Source organism: Denticeps clupeoides, unplaced genomic scaffold, assembly GCF_900700375.1.
Source record: "Denticeps clupeoides unplaced genomic scaffold, fDenClu1.1, whole genome shotgun sequence".
Taxonomy (NCBI): Eukaryota; Metazoa; Chordata; class Actinopteri; order Clupeiformes; family Denticipitidae; genus Denticeps; species Denticeps clupeoides.
In genome coordinates this window covers 6,466-24,379 of record NW_021629753.1, presented here as the reverse complement: position 1 = coordinate 24,379, position 17,914 = coordinate 6,466, and the positions used below count along the sequence as shown (strand labels likewise).

General features: G+C 47.2%; 1 protein-coding gene across 1 annotated transcript in view; it reads left to right on the top strand.

The window, feature by feature from the left end:
• LOC114773374 (SH2 domain-containing protein 3C-like) overlaps positions 1 to 17,356 on the top strand; it is a 34,263-nt gene extending 16,907 nt beyond the window's left edge. The window contains 10 exon segments of the mRNA XM_028965826.1: positions 9,318 to 9,446; positions 10,540 to 10,961; positions 12,376 to 12,500; positions 12,790 to 13,123; positions 13,125 to 13,254; positions 14,504 to 14,619; positions 15,383 to 15,554; positions 15,951 to 16,062; positions 16,159 to 16,365; positions 16,799 to 17,356. Of these exon segments, the coding sequence (XP_028821659.1) occupies positions 9,318 to 9,446; positions 10,540 to 10,961; positions 12,376 to 12,500; positions 12,790 to 13,123; positions 13,125 to 13,254; positions 14,504 to 14,619; positions 15,383 to 15,554; positions 15,951 to 16,062; positions 16,159 to 16,365; positions 16,799 to 16,974 (1,923 nt within the window). The 3' untranslated portion in view covers positions 16,975 to 17,356.
• Positions 17,357 to 17,914: the final 558 nt, after the last annotated feature.

Genomic DNA, 17,914 nt, shown 5'->3' with positions numbered 1-17,914 from the left:
TAAAAGGCGCAAATTAAACTGTGGCCAGTGAACATAAGCAGATAATGTCCAATTGAATTTAAGAGTTGGGCGGGTGTGTGTGGGTGTGTTGGGGGGTCTGGACGCGAGAATTTTGCCTTCAGACGTGTTGCTGTCTTCCAATACATTATACATTATAATGTATATATTATATATACATAATATATACATTACAATACATTATACATTATAATGTATACATGTATACATTACATTACAATACATTATATCGCGGGCCGTTACAGGTCTTGAGTAAATTAGAAAAGGGTCCTACGTCACCTACAGGGTGATATGACCCTGTGAGAGATATGGAGCATGTTCTCTCTCTCTCAGAGCCTCCGGCTACAGCAGCCCAAGTGAGACAGTGACATCATGCATTGGGTGGAGATGGAGAGGGAGGGCGGGGGGAGAAGGTGCCGGAGAGGCTGAACAAGATGAGAAGTGGAGAGGGGAGAGTTGAAGAGAGTAGGAGATGGTGGTGGAGGGAGGCAGGTACCATGCACCTGGGTGCTGGAAGACATGGCATGCAGGAGGGTGATGGTGAGTCCTAGAGCTTCCTGTGGGAGATGATCTCACACACATGCAAATACACACACACACACACACACACACACATACTTGGCTGATGGAAGAGGGTGTTTCCCCTCTCAGTGGCCACCACCCCCTTCACAAAGACTCTCATCTGCACATTTCCATGGCAACCGTCTCAGCTCTGGGACAACACCCCTCCTCTTTACCCCAACCCCCCATCAGAGAGAACAAATGTGTGTTTTTATATAATTTCCCCCCCACAAATGTATAGTGTATGTGTGTGTGTGTGTGTGTGTGTTGGCATGTTTGTCTGCTGCACAAAGCCCAGCTCTGCATGAATGGAAGTGAGAACTCAGCTTTCCTCTCGGCCGCCTCCCCTGCCGGCCGCTGGCACTGGCTGCTGCAGAACGCTCCGGAAGCGATGACATCACCGCCAGCCAATGGCACTGCAGCTCTGAGGCCCAATGCTGCAGCCTCGGCGGTAATGATGGGAGTGGAGAAAGAGAGAGATAAATGGAAAAGGGGATGAGATTGGGGGTGGGGGGGGGGGTGCAGGAAAGGGACTGAGAGGTGGAGATGAAAAGGGAGGGACGGGAGGTCAAATTTTCTCCTGCCGGTTTGAACAGGAGAGACTTGAATCGAGGCGGAAAACCTCAAAGGTATTCGGCATGTTGTCATGTCCAGAAGTGGTGCAGGTGTGCAGCGTGTCCGTGTGTGTGTGTGTGTGTGTGTGTGTGTGTGTGTCAGGAAGCAGATTGTTATCATCTATCTCAGTGACCTGTCAGCTGGCATTAGCAAGCAGGTGCACGTCCCCTCTCCGCTCTCTCTCTCCTTCGGCACCTGTGCTGGTTTACCGGCTCCATGCCCACCCCTGATCTGTATTCATCTGGCCACGGTGGCGCGGGGAGATTTCCGTACGGTTTTGATGTGGGCACCGACCTTACTTCTGGATCCCGCCCAGCCTCGCCGTCTCCTCCCATCATCCCTCTCTCTCTCTATCTGTCTCTCTTTAGTGCACACGTCCTCTGCGACTCTAAGATGAATCCATTTTTAGCCCCGGCCCTCCCTACCCTTTAAATGTCCCCTTCTCCTCTGAAAAGTGCCTCTGTTTTTGGTCACAGTGCATCGTCGGGTTGTCAATAGGTCACAGAGCACGATGTCTGTGTTTTTAAGTCTGTGAGAATTATTTCTCTTTGTGTTTGTCTCACTAAATCTTCCGGATGCTGTATTGATCAGATGGGGCAGTGGTGGACCCATTAAGAGAAGTCCTGAGCAAAAGTGCAAAAGTCTTATGTATGTGGTGGACACACCCCTACACACACTTCACACAAAAGTCACAGGCTTCAATGTTAACACATCTAAGCAACATTAATAAAAGAAGAGATTATTATAAAACTCATTCTTATCATCATTATGAGTAAAAATAACAGTGCTTCTGTACTTATTATTTAATATATATAGCCATCGTAGATTATTACATTGATTGTTTGCTCCTTTAGTCATTCGTCATATTCAAAAGACAATATGGTGATTTTAGCGAATGCGGTGCGGTGCATTTTGCGATAAATCTCATTTTAGGGCCCAACACCCACCGCTGCCCTGACTGACCCGTTCTCCTGTGTTGACATGGATGGATGGGGGGAGCTGAGTGGGCTGCCATTAGTAGCCGTCAGGCAGATTTACTCCATCAAGCGCTCCGGGTAATGCTCTGTTTGTTGATTGAGCTCCGTCTGAGAGTCGGGGCTTAAGATGTGTCGGTTCAGCACTGGCAACTGTGGCGGATGCAGATTGCAGCCATCAGAATCAGTCCTGATTCGATTCGACAGATGCTGATTGTGAGGAAGCGTTTCAGCAGCCTCATACCGTTAAAATGCTCCTAAACAACCCCAAAAAATGAACAAAAACATGGGTGAATAATAGGCTGTTGCCCAGAAATCTCCCATGAGCGCGTCTTTGCCCAGTTTGACTCATAAAGAGGGCTGTACATGGCCTAAGATGAATGACTTGAACGGTGTTTAGATGCTGAATTCTTATAGGAGTTATAGTTTCAGGCTCTATGTCTTTGAATTGAGGGCACAATTAATTTGCCACTGACGGTTATTGATTGTGTGTGCTTCTGTGATATTTCGGTGCTGAACCTGAACGCTTCCTTGCAAGGCTTTTTCCTATTGGCAGTGTCACACTGCATCATGGGATTTGGGGTTTCCTGAAAGTATTTATTTACTCGTTTATTTATTGTTTGATGTCATGGAAACAGCAGTCTGTGTGCATGTGATTGTCTATTTTCTGGCAATAGCGCGTTAGTATTGATGTGGCTCCATGACCCGCAATACATCAGTGGTGTGACCCCTGACCTTTTGCAAACTGCAAATTGGTCCTTAAATGGGCAGCAGCTTGAAGGCTGGGAGGTGGGGGGGGATTCTGTACTCTCATAAATGCCAGCACACGTCTACATCCATCACCATCCGCCCACCGCACAGACAAGCTGTTTATCCGCTTAGTGCCAGCTCCACCTTCAGCTTCAGCATCAGCGCACGCACACACACACACACACACACACACACACTCACACACATAGTGATGGTTTTTACACACTTTTTTCCACGTATATATGTATCTTGTAACTAAGCATGTTCCACAATGTGAACTACAGATGTCCCCACAGTTTTCTTAGGGACATTTGATCCCCGATAACATACAAATACAAAACATAGGAACAAGCGTAATGATATATGCACATACCTACAATCATCCAGTTGGCCACACCCGAAAACAAATAAAACAGTTGTTCTCACACACACACACACAACAATCCAATCACCCTCTCACTCTCTTAAATACACCCAATCTCACGTCGATATGTTCACACGGTGCAGTAGGTGTGTGTTGGTTGTCTGTTTGTTAACTCGTGTGCTGCTCGGAAGGCCGGTATCGATGAAGGGGCCACTGATCAATGCGGCGTGCTGCAGATCAATGCTGGGCCACGCCCATTCGCCGTGCATTAAAGCTCCTGCCTTCTGCTCAGCCCCTCTCACACACTCTCCCTAGACCTTAATGAAATGCTCACACCCTCCTGTCCTGCTCCTTCTTCTCTCTAAAAAAGCAACCCGTAGAGGCCATATGCCCGACCCTCTGCTGGCACCGGCTTCTGGTCTGACTCTTCTCCCGCCCTTGCTCCAGCTCGCTGCTTAATCCCGCAGTAATGTGTGAGTGAGTCCTGGTTTTATGCCTTGCAGTTCTCCACAATTGGTCATGACGTCTCATTGGAGAGAGTTCAGAGTACACGAGGAGTCAGACCGAACACATCATGGGTGGAGATCCCACACTGTGCACTACAGGCAGGACTGTGTATGTTGGCATTAATAATGCATCGGCCTGGATATATAATGTATAGGCCTACTGCTGGGGGTTCTCGGTAAGGTGCAGTAATAGACTGTAATCTGGAGTTTCCTGTATACTGTGGCTCATTTTGGTGTTGTGGTATTGTTGCATATTTTAATGTTCTGTTGTAGAATGCAGCATGCAGTGTGGTGGGGTGTTAACTGCTGCAAATGTAAATGTATTCGAAGTATTATGCATTGGTGTCCACATTGCCCACCTCACCCCCTACTCACCAACAAACGCGTGCAATCTGGCACAGCTGGAGCAGAGCAGATGCTTGTTGCAGCTGGACCTTCAGACTGGCACTTCTGGGGCAGTGGGTGGTGCACTAACATAGTAGCTCTTCAACATGGCTGCGATCTGGTCGATCTTTTACTTCCTCCAGTACCCCCGGGGGGACTTCAGCAGGGATGATGGTGGTTGGTCTCATGCAAGCGACTGGCCGGCGTGGGTTTTCATTCATTAAGGAATGCCACAGGACCACTAATGACCTGCCTGGGCCTGGCGAACCGTGGAGAAGACTCCAGCTCTGGGCATGACATCCCCCTGGAGCTTTCATTGCAGAGGACATGCTGGCTATTGAACACGACTTCACGTACAAGGAAGCTAAAGCCGGTCCAGCACGGAGCCAGAATAATGACATTAGATTCTACTGTGTAGCTTCACTGGAAACACGGTGGCAGCTCGGGATTTGAACACGGAAACTTGCTGATTATGGATCCGCTTCTTAGCGGCTAGCCCCTGCTTAGAACATTATATCAGTTGAACACAGTCACAGAAGCTATTAATTTACTTACATATAAACTTGCTGTGTGGGAATTTATGAATGCAAACAATCAGACATTCCTTTCATTAAAAGATGAAAATAGAGCGTTCTCCAGGGTAAATGGCCGTGTGCATTACACTTCAGCTCATGACAGGGACCCTGACCCCCAGGCGACTACTCACAGGCCTGTTGCAGCCAGGACGTGTCCTGCCTTTAGGCTTTACTTAGTCGTACAAGCAGAGGTTATGAGTCCCGGGACTCCGAATCGGCCTCCAGACATGTTCGTCAGAAAGCATTAGGGCTGAACACAGAGCGAGCTCTCAGTGGATCTGCTGCAGGAGCACGAGAATGAGTGTAAAACAAGAAAGAGACACTAAGGTGTGTGTGTGTGTGTGTGTGTGTGTGTGTGTGTGTGTGTGTGTGTGGTGTGTGTGTGTGTGTTCTTAAGAAGTAAAGGGTGTGACTGTATTTTAAAGTGTGTTGTATTTTTTTAGTGTTTGTGTTCCAGTGTGTGCTTGGGTGTGGTTGGCACACCAGGCGTGTGCTGTCACTAGAGGGGACAGGGAAAGCTGAGATGATGTCATTTGACATGTGCCTGACTCAGAGAGCGGGCGAGCGAGGGAGAGAGGGCATGAAAGTGTGTAAGACTCCCAACAGGCCTCTGAAGCCTAGGGCTAGATTTACACTGGCCTCCGTATTACTCCCTCCTTCTCACACGGCCTCCTTCCATCTCTCCCTACGGCTCTAGAACGAGAGCTGATTGGCTGTCAACTGCAAGGTCGTGTTCAGCACACACAGTCAAGACAAAACAGGAAGTCCCGGAGTTGTCCCAGAGTCTTTTGCATCTCTTCTAAATCTTCTCTAAAGAGGAAGGTCTTGAGCTGCCGTGTGAAGGTGCTCAGTGACTGAGCTGGAAGTTCATTCCACCACCGAGGGGCCAAGACGGAGAAGAGTCTAGATGAGCGTCTTCCTTTTACCTTCAGAGATGGAGGACCAGGCGAGCAGTACTGGAGGCTCGGAGTATACGAGGTGCAGTGCGAGGTGTAATAAGGGCTGTGAGGGTAGGATGGTGCTACTCCATGTTTGGCTTTGTAGGCCAGCATCAGTATTTAGAACCTGATGTGTGCAGCTACTGGGAGCCGGTGGAGGGAACGTAGCAGAGGGGCGGTGTGGAGAACTTGGGAAGGTTGAAGATCAGTCGTGCTGCTGCATTCTGTATGAGTTGTAGAGGTCGGATGGTACATGGAGGTAGACCAGCTAGAAGGGAGTTGCAGTGCTGCATTCCAAAGTCTGTGTTTCTCACGCTCACATCTGTGGTTCTGAAATAGAAGAGCTGCTGATGCATGCACTGCAACGCTCAGAGTTGTTGCTATAAGTTGACCGGTGGACTGGTCAATGGTGACCGAAGCCCCTGTACAGAAAGTGGGATAACAGGGACCTGGCAGGGGTCAAGTGTGAGAGTGGGAGGGAAGGATTCGGGTCAGTGAGGTGATGATCAAGAGGAGAGGGATTAGTAGGATCTTTGGCTGAAAGCGAACTGATGATATTAAACTGAGGGATGAAGCCCGGATTGGGGGATTTGGGAGCGGATGAGTTGCCAGGGTGGAGATATGGTCTTTCTAAAATGCCCCGGCCACTAAATTAGGCCACACTGCTCAGCAAGAGGTCAGCAGATGGACTGGGGTCCAGAGAAGGAGACCCCCGGATCAGCAGAAACAATGTGGTGGTTGGAGGGTTTTGGGGGGATGCGTCCTCGGAGCGAAACTGCTGCCGTGGCAACAGGACAATGGGCTGTCCCAGTCACAATAACTGGCATTTTTATCTGCAGCTTTGATCTCAGGGAAGTGGCCGCTATCTCGCTGTGTCTCTGGTGGTTACTCTCCTCCTGTCCCCCTTTCTTATCGCAGCAAATTTCGTTACAGAGGAGACACCAACACCGGGCGACCAGGACCAGGCCTAATCACTTCTGTCTCTTTCTTGTGTGTGTGTGTGTGTGTGTGTGTGGGTGTGTTTGATAGCCAGACGCAGACGCACAGCAGTCACAACAACGCTGAGCTCACATGGCGGAGCAGCCGCACTTAATCACAAGACACATTTGACCGAATGCAACACCTGCTCTCATTGGTGCAGGGGGCGGGGACACCATTACACGGAAGGCTGCTATTGGTGGCTAATGAGTCATAGCTTTTTATTATTCATGGCGGGGGATGAGGGTGCACGCTTTAACAAGCTCACCCCCTGACTACACACACACACTCCCGCACATACAGTGGTGAGTAAAAAGCTGTTTCCAGCTGGCGTGTATGTGTACCGCGGGAAGTGTGGGGTGATCTGGACTCGGGCTCACTGTTGCGATTAATGATTGGGTTGCAGTGGCAGTAAGCGAGACTGAGGGCGTAGGTAGAGTACGTGTGTGTGTGTTGTGTGTCTCAACTGTGTACCCCCTGCAGTGTGAAAGTGGATGTGCTGTGATGTACGTGCTGAAGCTCTGGGCCCCATTTCTTAATTTCTTTCTTTCTGTCCTTCTTCTTTTCGTTCGTATCCATTTTCCACGAGCATGCTTGCATCAGCAGCAGCAAGTCTCCTGTTAAATGTATTTTATTGCTCAGCCTGTCAGTAGGGACCGGGGGAGATTGAGATCAGATCTACACCCTCTGGACTCACTCTGCCTGGGTTTCAGTGATGAGCATGTGGGCCTGCGTTCAGCCGCTGCTCAACTGATATATAATATATGATATATTTATCCAGAACTATAGTAGCCCCTCGCTGTAGCAGCAGTGCTGTACAATACCGACATCATCTCATTTATATACATAAAGAAATATATACTACAGTGAGTATAGTAGAGTGGTGAAGCTTGTCAGTGGCGTGTGAAACCATCAACCAGTGGCTATGATGATGCAGCAATGGATATGACACCATAAACCAGGTCTCATGCATTATTCCTTGTGTTTTAATTCATTTCATGTTATTGTGAGCATTAGAAATAATAAAGACATATTACTGATTTCCTTCATGAATTGGGGAACATTACAGTTTAGTTCAGTGTATTTGGATTCTACATTGCTGACAATGTAAGCCTATATTTAAAAAATGTACATACATACCATTTTGGCATAAATGGGGATTTATTTCGTTTTACATGTGGAATTTAGACCAAATATGCAATAATAGTAATTGGTGCCAAATACAATAGTACATACAATACAATAAGCAGCAAACAATTGCTTTAATTAGTCTTGATAAAATGGGGCTCGTATTTTCTTATATTCAGGGACAATGTTACATACATGTACTCACATGTGTAGTTTAGTTTATTTTTATGTAATAAGTTCTGTTCCATTTTTAGGTTTTATCTGACGTACAGAGATATGGGACATACAGTGTTGCTTTGATCTCAGGTTTTTAATGTCTGTCTTGATTAACTGGAATTTAGCTGTAACAGTTATCCTTGTATTAGTAATAATTTAAAATATTTGTTATCTAGTGTTCTGGACGAGAACTTCAGGGGTCACATGCGTACAAGAAGAGGATGGTTGTATGCAGACTGAATGTTTCTGGGTTCAAATGTGTTGCATCCCCGTGAAAGGGCAGGCAAAGGGGGTCACTCCACTCGCCCTCCCCTCAGCGCGGCGGGGGTCCTGTCAACCCGAGCCCTCATCTGTATCTGTCTCCAGCACGGGGTCTTTCTCTGTAATCTCAGCCCACACTCTACCTCTGACGCATGGAAGCTGCCATTGCCTCACCACTGTGAAACCTGGTTTGGGGGGGGGACGCACATGAGATTACGGGCTTGCCCCCTGGGGGAGCTCTCATCCCTCCTCGCTCTCTGAGTGATGAGGTGGCTGACCCTTCTACCCCTCCAGAGCCGTCACCTCTCCCTGGCCACCTACATCCCTCCCTTTTCCCGCCTCCTCACGTCAGCTGCGGTTCACAGGCCTGCTGGCAAATCAAATTTGAGTGGAAACTGGCAATTTCACTGCTCCCTTTTACCTCAAACCCCCCCCCCCCCCCCCCCACACACACACACACACACACACACTCTCTTTCTCTCTAATGCTCACACACACACCTACACAAGGATATGAAGTGGATGGAGTGGAGGAGACATGTGGACATAGCAGCGTTATACCCATAAATACCCAAAAAATACCCACAAGGCCACAGTACAGGAGATTCCAGCAAAATTCCCTCTGGATTCTACTGACTGTTACCATGTGATCTACGGGCCGCCGGGCTCCATCCATTAAGCTCAGGGATGGTCTTGTCGCTTTAATGTGTTTGGACAGTATTGTCTTTTTTTTATTGACTCGTTACAATGGTCTGTCTGTCTGCCACAGCCCCTCTGTTTCTGTCCCAGATAAGGTCATGGCCATGAGCCATCAGCTCTGACATGGGCCCATTGTTCTGGATTCTGATTGGAAGGGGAAGCATTTTTAATGTAAGCTGGGACTCTCAGTGCTCTTTTACGATATGGACTGGTGAGCGAGAGTGCAGGGTTCTGCCAATATGGAGTTGTGTGTGTGTGTGTGTGTGTGTGTTCATGAGGGTTAATGTTTTATGTACTTATCTGATGCTGTAGCTGCCAACTCATCTCGGGGTCTTTCTCCCCTTTCCCAAGTTCTCCAAAGAGAAGTACCTGCTGGAGTCTCCACCGGAGAAACTGCGGAAGGAGCTGGAGGAGGAGCTTAAGCTGAGCAGCAGTGACATAAGGAGCCATGGCTGGTACCATGGACACATCCCCCGAGAGGTACACACACACTTTTCAAACACTGCAAACACCAAACACACACACTTAGAGCTGCGGGAAACACAACACACATGCATATAAATGTTAACACTGTCCATAGCTTCATGCATAGTATACAACACAGACTATTTAATCAGGGCATTTGGTTAACATGCATTACACATTAACACTATACAACTATATGCACTATACATATGCACACACTGTATGGAACCACCATACACACTGTGCGTGCATGTATACTATAAACTGTGAATACCCCAAATACTGACATACTGCGAAGGAAATACACACGATAATCACACTAAACATCCCTGTTCTGGGGAGCTAGTAGAAAGACTTCCACGCTTTGCTTTATATCTGGTATTGTTTGGTTGATTCTACATGAATGTCCACACTAAATGGTGCATGTTCATTTGCAGTAATTACCTGAGTGTGTGTCTATAGGGCCAGTGGTGGCCTAGCGGTTAAGGAAGCGGCACCGTAATCAGAAGGCTGCCCACTGCTCACCAAGGGTGATGGTTAAAAGCAGAGGACTCATTTCGTTGTGTCACCATGTGCTGTGCTGCATTGTTTCACAATGACAATCGCTTCACTTTCATAGCTGACATGTATGAGTAGATATAGTGGACTCTGCACCCACACACACTTCCCTGGCAGAGTTTGCTCCCTGAAGTTAACCATCTGGCCCTCTCGCTCATTCAGACTGTAACAGAGTGTAACAGAGTAAAAAGAGGGAAATCTGGCAACCAGCAGCCATGCACTGCTGTACAGCTGATCCCCTTCAATCCTGTGCCAAGGGCGCCCCCTTTTGGAGAATGGTGTCTTACACAGGGTTTTGTCAGACCCCTCAACCAAATCAGTATAGACTTTAAAGGGAAAATATGCAAGGAAATCAAACAACATTTTAACTGTGTATTAGAATCCACCAATTATTACAATGATTTATTTGATTTGTATTCAGTATCTTCTAATGCTTTATTAAAGGTTTATTTTGGGTGGTGAACTATGCTCCACGCTCAGTAGTGGAAGATTTACCTAATAAAGTGGCCATGGCCTGTTTGTAAGTTTATTCTTTCCTTGATATCGGAAGGTGTCAGAGACACTTGTCCTACGCAACGCGGACTTCCTGGTGCGCGACTGTCTGACCAGCACCGGAGACTACGTGCTGACAAGTCGCTGGAACAACGAGGTCCTCCACTTCAAAATCAGCAAGGTGGTGGTGAAGAGCAGCGAGTCGAAGGTGCAGTACCTGCTGGAGGACGAGAGCTTCGACTCGGTGCCCGTCCTGGTGCGCTTCTATGTCAGTGGCCAGCGGCCGGTGTCGCAGCAGAGCGGCGCTCAAATCTACTGCCCGATCAACCGCACGCTTCCACTACGCTACCTGGAAGCCACCTATGCACTGGCCAACGGGAGGCCTGGGCATTCGCCATCCAGCCCGAGAGGGGCCTACATAAAGAGGCGGAGTGTTACCATGACGGACGGCCTGACCACGGAAAAGATGATCCCTCACAGGTGAGGAGGGGGAAGCCATTCGCCACAGACAGCACATTTACATTTGCCATTTGAATATTGTTAATATTAGTAAAAAAAAACATCATGTATGTTATTGACATTGCATTAAAAGGCTTGTTCATTCGAACAATCAGCACTTGGTTGTGCCTGAAGGGGTGTATGTTTACCTTCTACAATTGAATAATGAACACGAAGGACCTTTTGCACAAGGCGTGCACTATTACATTTACATTTTTTTATTTGGCAGATTCGTTGGTGCAAAGTAGATGCATTTTCTTCTGAGCATAAAGTCTGCTGCCACATACAGAACAGGCTGGCAGGATGTCGTGCCAGTTTAAATGAGACCAAGTGGGTAGAAAACATGCAGAGCAGGGGGGTAATGAGGGTGAATGTCCACCTGAATGTGTCTGTGTGTGTCTGAGAAAGTGTGAGCTCCTGTGTGTATGCCTTTTTGTAGGTGTGCTATTTATGTGTGTGTGTGTGTGTGTGTGTGTGAGAGAGAGAGAGAGCGAGTGTGTGTATGTGTGCGTGTACAGCTCTGATGAACAGGACTCTTGTGTTGTCAGTGATAATGAACCCGTGGAGCCAGCTGAGTCCCTGCGGTTGGAGGCAGAGCCGGAGCCCGGTGTGAGGGCAGGAGGTGCTGTGTGGGCCGACCCCTGACCCTCACCCCCACCACACCCACACACACCCTCACTGCCTCACCGACCTGCTGCTGATTCACACGATACACCCCGTGTGGAAATGTTTCATCAAAATCTCAAATGGTCTCATAGATTGTGTATGAATCCCATGTGTGCTTCAAAAATCATTTTGCCATATAAACACTTATGACAAGATAATGTCAAGTCAATCACTGATCAGTCAATATGTATATAAATCAAATATAAAGAAGATTTTGTAGATCATTTCCATATGGGTTATCACTTTTTGTGCATCTTTCACAGTTTTGTGATGTGCTTCATTTTTTTCACTCATACAGCCCCTCCCCCAGTGATATTTAATATGTGTGTTTTTAATTCATCTCAGTAGAATGGAATGGACCAACCCGATCTTTCATTACCGTTTTCTAAAATGGCTTTTGAATTGCAGTGAAATTGCCGGAGTATGAGGAAAATGCGCGTGCATTTAATTATGTTTGTATGCAGCGTGTGCTCATATGGGAGTTATTTATTTGACGCCGGGACGCTGATGTGGTGGAACAGCTCAGCATGGGCCCAGATAAACTGCTCCTTCTAGATAAAATGACCCTGGCATGTAATGTGAGCCATCGGCAGTACATAAATGCTTTAGTTAGGCTGGTGATTTGGTTTGTAAGCATCTCATCTAATAGTGTGTGTGTGTGTGTGTGTGTGTGTGTGTGTGTGTGTGTGTGTGTGTGTGCGTGTGCGTGTGTGTGTGTCTGGATTTTCAGCCCCTCCACCATCCACCATAAGGAGTCTATGAGAAACTGCGCCCTCAGTATGGATCAGATCCAGGAATACCGCTGCCCCCTGTCCCCCGTGGGCGAGACGCCGCTGTCCCCCGCCTACAGTGCTGGTGAGTGCCGTAACCACGGAGATGCCGCTCCTCACCCTTCTCTCTGGCTGCTAGCTGAGTATCCATTAGAGACGCCGCACATTTCATTACGACATAAAGAAGTCTGGTGACCTGATTAATGGTGATTGGTCGTGTGTGTGTGTGTGTGTGTGTGTGTGTGTGTGTTTATATTGGTCAGTTTTTACCTCATAAATTCTGTGTATACAGTGTCCTCTAATGGTCGTGTGTTAAACCGTGTTTATGTGTGACTTGATCTTAATTTATTGCCACACCCCTCCTCTCTCTGCAGTCTCTCGGCACAGGCACGGCTCAGGCGGGCGCGTTCTTGCAGTGGTCCCGCCCTCGCCCGTCCTACGTCACCCCAGCGACCCCCACCATCAGCCCTCCTCATCCAACAACACCTGCCCACCACCCGCCAACCTGCCCCACGAGGGCCCGGATCCAACGGGAAGCTACTGTGAGCTGAGGCCAACACCTGCGCCCCCACCCCCCCTGCAAAAGCTACGTGAGAGACTGAGGTGGAGGAGGGCAAGTGTGGGGGAAATCCCCGGGGAGCGGGAGCAGGGAGGAGAGCCCCTTCATGTGCTTCCCATGGTGGAGACCATCTCCTCATTCCGGCCGGACGGTTCCAGTCTCCCTCCTTCCCGCAGAGAACAAACCTCTGGAGATGAGCGTACTGAAGAGGGTGAAGGAGCTCATGGCCGAAACCGACCCCAAAATGCTGGCCAAGCACATCACCAAAGCTGACTGCACGGTATGGGCATGACATGAAAGCCCTCTAATACACACACTGCAGCAGATATTTTATTTTCTTGTCCTGCCCAGACAGTCCTAACCTTACACTAACCATTTATTCAAAATGGAAGCTCTTAAACTATTTAGCACAAAGCATTTGTGCAAGAATTAATGCAAGCATCAAGTACGAATTCAATGTCAATGAACAGTCTTGGGATATATGACATAAGAATACATTCAATGCAACAAAGCAGATTTTTTTGGTATTTACACTACAGGACAGATGATTGGCCCAATGCTCAAGAAATCATTCGAAATACTTTCAACTGCTCAGGTTAAAATACTTTATAGTCTGTAGTAATTAAAAAAAGTCCTATCAAACATGTTTCTATGTTTTTATGGGTGTTTTGTGTTTTGCCAATCAAGTACACCTGAAACCTGAAATTGATTCTGAGAGCGAGGGACAGGAAGGTGGGAGAAGGACGGGAAAATAATTGAGGGAGGGTTAAAGGTGCAATGAAGAAGGGGGGAAGGTTAAATGTTTTGGCTCAGTCCTTTAAATGAGGATTAATATTTTTCTATACAAACGTAATTCTACACCATTTAACCTCGAAAGGAAAAGAAAAGTGATTAAATAAAAAATGTGTGCATACGTCTGTGTGTAATATTTGATAAGCACTGTGGGTAGCCTAGTGGGTAGCACACTCGCCTGTGAACCAGAAGACCCAGGTTCAAACCCCACTTACTACCATCATGTCCCTGAGCAAGACACTTAACCCTGAGTGTCTCCAGGGGGGGACTGTCCCTGTCACTACTGATTGTAAGTCGCTCTGGATAAGGACGTCTGATAAATGCTGTAAATGTAAATGTAAAATGTACAAACTTCATTTAGATGCATTTAGACACTTTCAGCACAATTTCCTCTTTGTGAATCAGTACTGAATGTTTGAAGGAATGCTCGGCTCTTCTTGCTTTCGGGGATTTCTCCAACTGAGCCAAAGGTGGGCATCTCAAAGGTGGTTACACAAAGCTCCCACCTAGAAAATGACCCATCTTTTATCACTGATGGATGTGGGGGTCGGCATTAGTCTGGACTGATCCAGCATAGCGTCGCATCAGCTGCTCAGCAGTGTTCACCCTGTCATTATTTAATAAAGTGTGGACTAAAAGCCCCTTAAACGGTCACTGCGGTAACCCAAATTTATTTTAGGGGAAGAAATGAGAACTAAAATGTAACCCTTGCTTTCTCCATATGTGCTGGCCTGCAGGTTGCTAGGATACTGGGCGTTACCAAGGAGATGCAGCGGATGATGGGAGTGGCCTCTGGGTTGGAGCTGCTGACTCTTCCACATGGACACCAGCTGAGACTGGATCTGCTGGAGAGGTGAGAGAAAGTACACACCGGCACACACATAGAACGAGTGTATACACACAGTCTGCATACATATTCATAAGCACAACCGCACAACAAACATACACTTACAAATCCCACAGAAACATTCACACACCACTCAACATTCACACACACACACACACACACACACACACACACACACACACATGTGTGTACACACTCCAATCTTTCTTGCACGTGTCCATGCATTCTCTACAACATTAGTTGGGTTGGGTTCTGAATTAACCAGAGGAGGGTTTTTGATGACAAAGTGATCTTAAAGTCACTCTGGATAAGAGCCAAATGCTGTACATGTCAAATAAACTGTAAACACAGTTTATATTTTGCATATCGGTTAATACCTTTGTAATAAACCAATCAATGTGTAATTACATGAAATCTACCATTACACCACATGGTAGTGCATCGGATATCATTTATTTTGATAAACAGTATGTGGGCTTTATCTCCAGTGTAATATTTTTTTCCCCACAAATGCACCTGCACATAAAGAGCACACACACATATACTGTATAGAATTGTCATGAAGAAAACCTCCTCTTATTGGTGAATGAACTCCTTTATGGTTCCGTGCACAGATGCAGGCCATCCTGGGGGTGGGGCCTGCAGTCAGTGTTCTCAGGCTAATTACACACACAAGGAACACAGACAAGACACTGAGATTAGTGCTAGCATCCGAACTGCCTCTGGGAGCTTACATGCATCCTCTGAAGTTCTCTCCTTCACGGTGCAGGTTCTACACAATGTCCATCATGCTGGCGGTGGACGTGCTGGGCTGTACGGGCAGCACCGAGGAGAGGGCTGCACTTCTGCACAAGACCATCCAGCTGGCCGCCGAGCTCAAGTGCAACATGGGCAACATGTTCGGCTTCGCCGCCGTCATGAGGGCGCTGGAGCTGCCTCAGGTTGGAGGAACGGGGCATGAACAATTTCATTCTGTTTCATTACATTTTTCGAATTATGCAAATGCACCGTATAGCGTTTTGCCAATCAAGTACACCTGAAACCTGAAATTGATTCTGAGAGCGAGGGACAGGAAGGTGGGAGAAGGACGGGAAAATAATTGAGAGAGAGTTAAAGGTGCAATGAAGAAGGGGGGAAGGTTAAATGTTTTGGCTCAGTCCTTTAAATGAGGATTAATATTTTTCTATACAAACCCAATTCTACACCATTTAACCTCGAAAGGAAGAGAGAAGTGATTAAATAAAAAATGTGTGCATACGTCTGTGTGTAATATTTGATAAGCACTGTGAGTAGGGAAGTGTTTTTTTAATTAACCCCGTTCTCGCTGTCTCGCTCAGATCTCGAGGCTGGAGCAGACGTGGACGGCTCTGCGGCAGAGACACACGGAGGGAGCCGTCCTGTACGAGAAGAAGCTCAAGCCGTTTATGAAGGCCATGAACGAAGGGAAAGGTAAACATCTGAAATATTACTGAACATGTATTTAATGTTCTAAGTTTCTATCATTTTAAAAAATGGACTGAATCTTTGTGTGTCTGTGTTGCTCAGAGTGTGGCGTACTCTCCAACACCTCCTTCCCACCCGTGGTGCCTCTCCTGTCCTTGCTGGAGCGGGGCGTGGCAGGAGGGGAGGGGCTCGAGCCGTGGGAGAGTGTGGAGTCTGGCGTGGATGTGGTGATGAGCCACCTGGAGGCGGCGCGGACCGTCGCCCAGCACAGCGCCATCTACCGCACCAACACAGAGAGCAAACTGCAGGGTACGAGCTGTATGGCTGTCGTGTACTTTCACAACCTAAACTCAAAAAATCCACCAGGACTACGAGCTGTGGAAAAACAGACCCAGTCTGTTCAATACTGAATCACTGAAGAAACAGCTTTAACTTTTAAAGCAGGGGGAAGCTCCCTGGAACCACTACATCCCAATACCATTTATATTAAAACAATATGTGGACTTCAGCGTTCAAATTTCATTTTGACATACAAATTTGCATACATGTGCAAATTACATTGATCAGGAATTTTTATGATTGGATCCGAATGTTTTACAAAGTCGCAGTCTGCCTCTGATGATAGCCAAGCACTATAATCAATATCAGATTATTACAATATTAGATTAACCTGCATTGCCCTAATTTGATGACGAATGTATTTGAAGCCACTGATGTTCTGTGGTCCTTTCTGTCCCACCAGGCTTCCAAGAGCAGGACGAGGTGTTGGAGATCTTCTGCACAGAGTTCCAGATGAGGCTGCTGTGGGGCAGCCGTGGCTCAGAGGGCAGCCAGGGTGAGCGCTACGACAAGTTTGACAAAGTCCTCATCGCCCTGTCTCACAAGCTGGAGCCACCTGTCCGCCAAAGCGAACTATAGCACCTCCAGCCTGCTGCACCTCCACCGTACACACCATTTCCCCACCCGGCACAGGCCCCTTCTCACTGCAGTTCCCACCCACAAGACTAAAGGGACCTGCAAGGGGGGGTGAACTCTCCTCATTTCCTGAAAATCCTGAAACCGTTACAAAATTGCATCATGGGATGCAGGTCTGACAGGCGTGTATGTCTATGGGACATAGAGAGGGAATGTGTAGCTTTTGCTCCCTGAATATCTGTGAAAAAGCAAAAAAAATCAGTCTTGGGGCACTGACACCTCCCTCACACCTGATTTGTCATCTTCAGTTCATGCTGTGAAACTGTGTGGATGCAACGTTCCTGCCTCTCAGCTGTGTTCTACGGAAGAGGCTCTGTAAATGTAAAACACAACACACTGGTCTCCTATGAAAGAGCTTACGCCTGAATGTATGTTGCCAAAACAGATATCGACGGAACATGGTCGTTTTGTTTTGTTTTGTTTTGTTTTGTTTTGTTTTGTTTTGTTTGGCTGGATTGTTGCTATGCAGTGCTGGCACTGGCCCTAATATGCTGAATGTTTTGCTAATTATTCTTTATTCTTCAACTCAACTGACCCTTGTCATTCATGAGAATAAGGGCTTTATTTTTACATGCTGACACGCTTAAAAAAAACAAACTTTTCAGCCCCTCTTTATCAGCCACAGTGACAATACAAAGCCCTACATTCACTCACACTGCCTCATAACTTCACAAATGTACCATCTCTCTCTCTCTCTCTCACACACACACACACCACACACCACACAGATAGTACAAGCAATCTTTAAATGGTGAATGATTGTAGGTTGTCAGGGTTGTTTCTTAGTGGCTTAGTGGCGGCCGCTATTGCACGCACAGAGCGTTTCTCTTCCATTCAAACACAACGTTGCCTGCAGGCTTTCTCTGTTCAGGGTGAGAGTGTG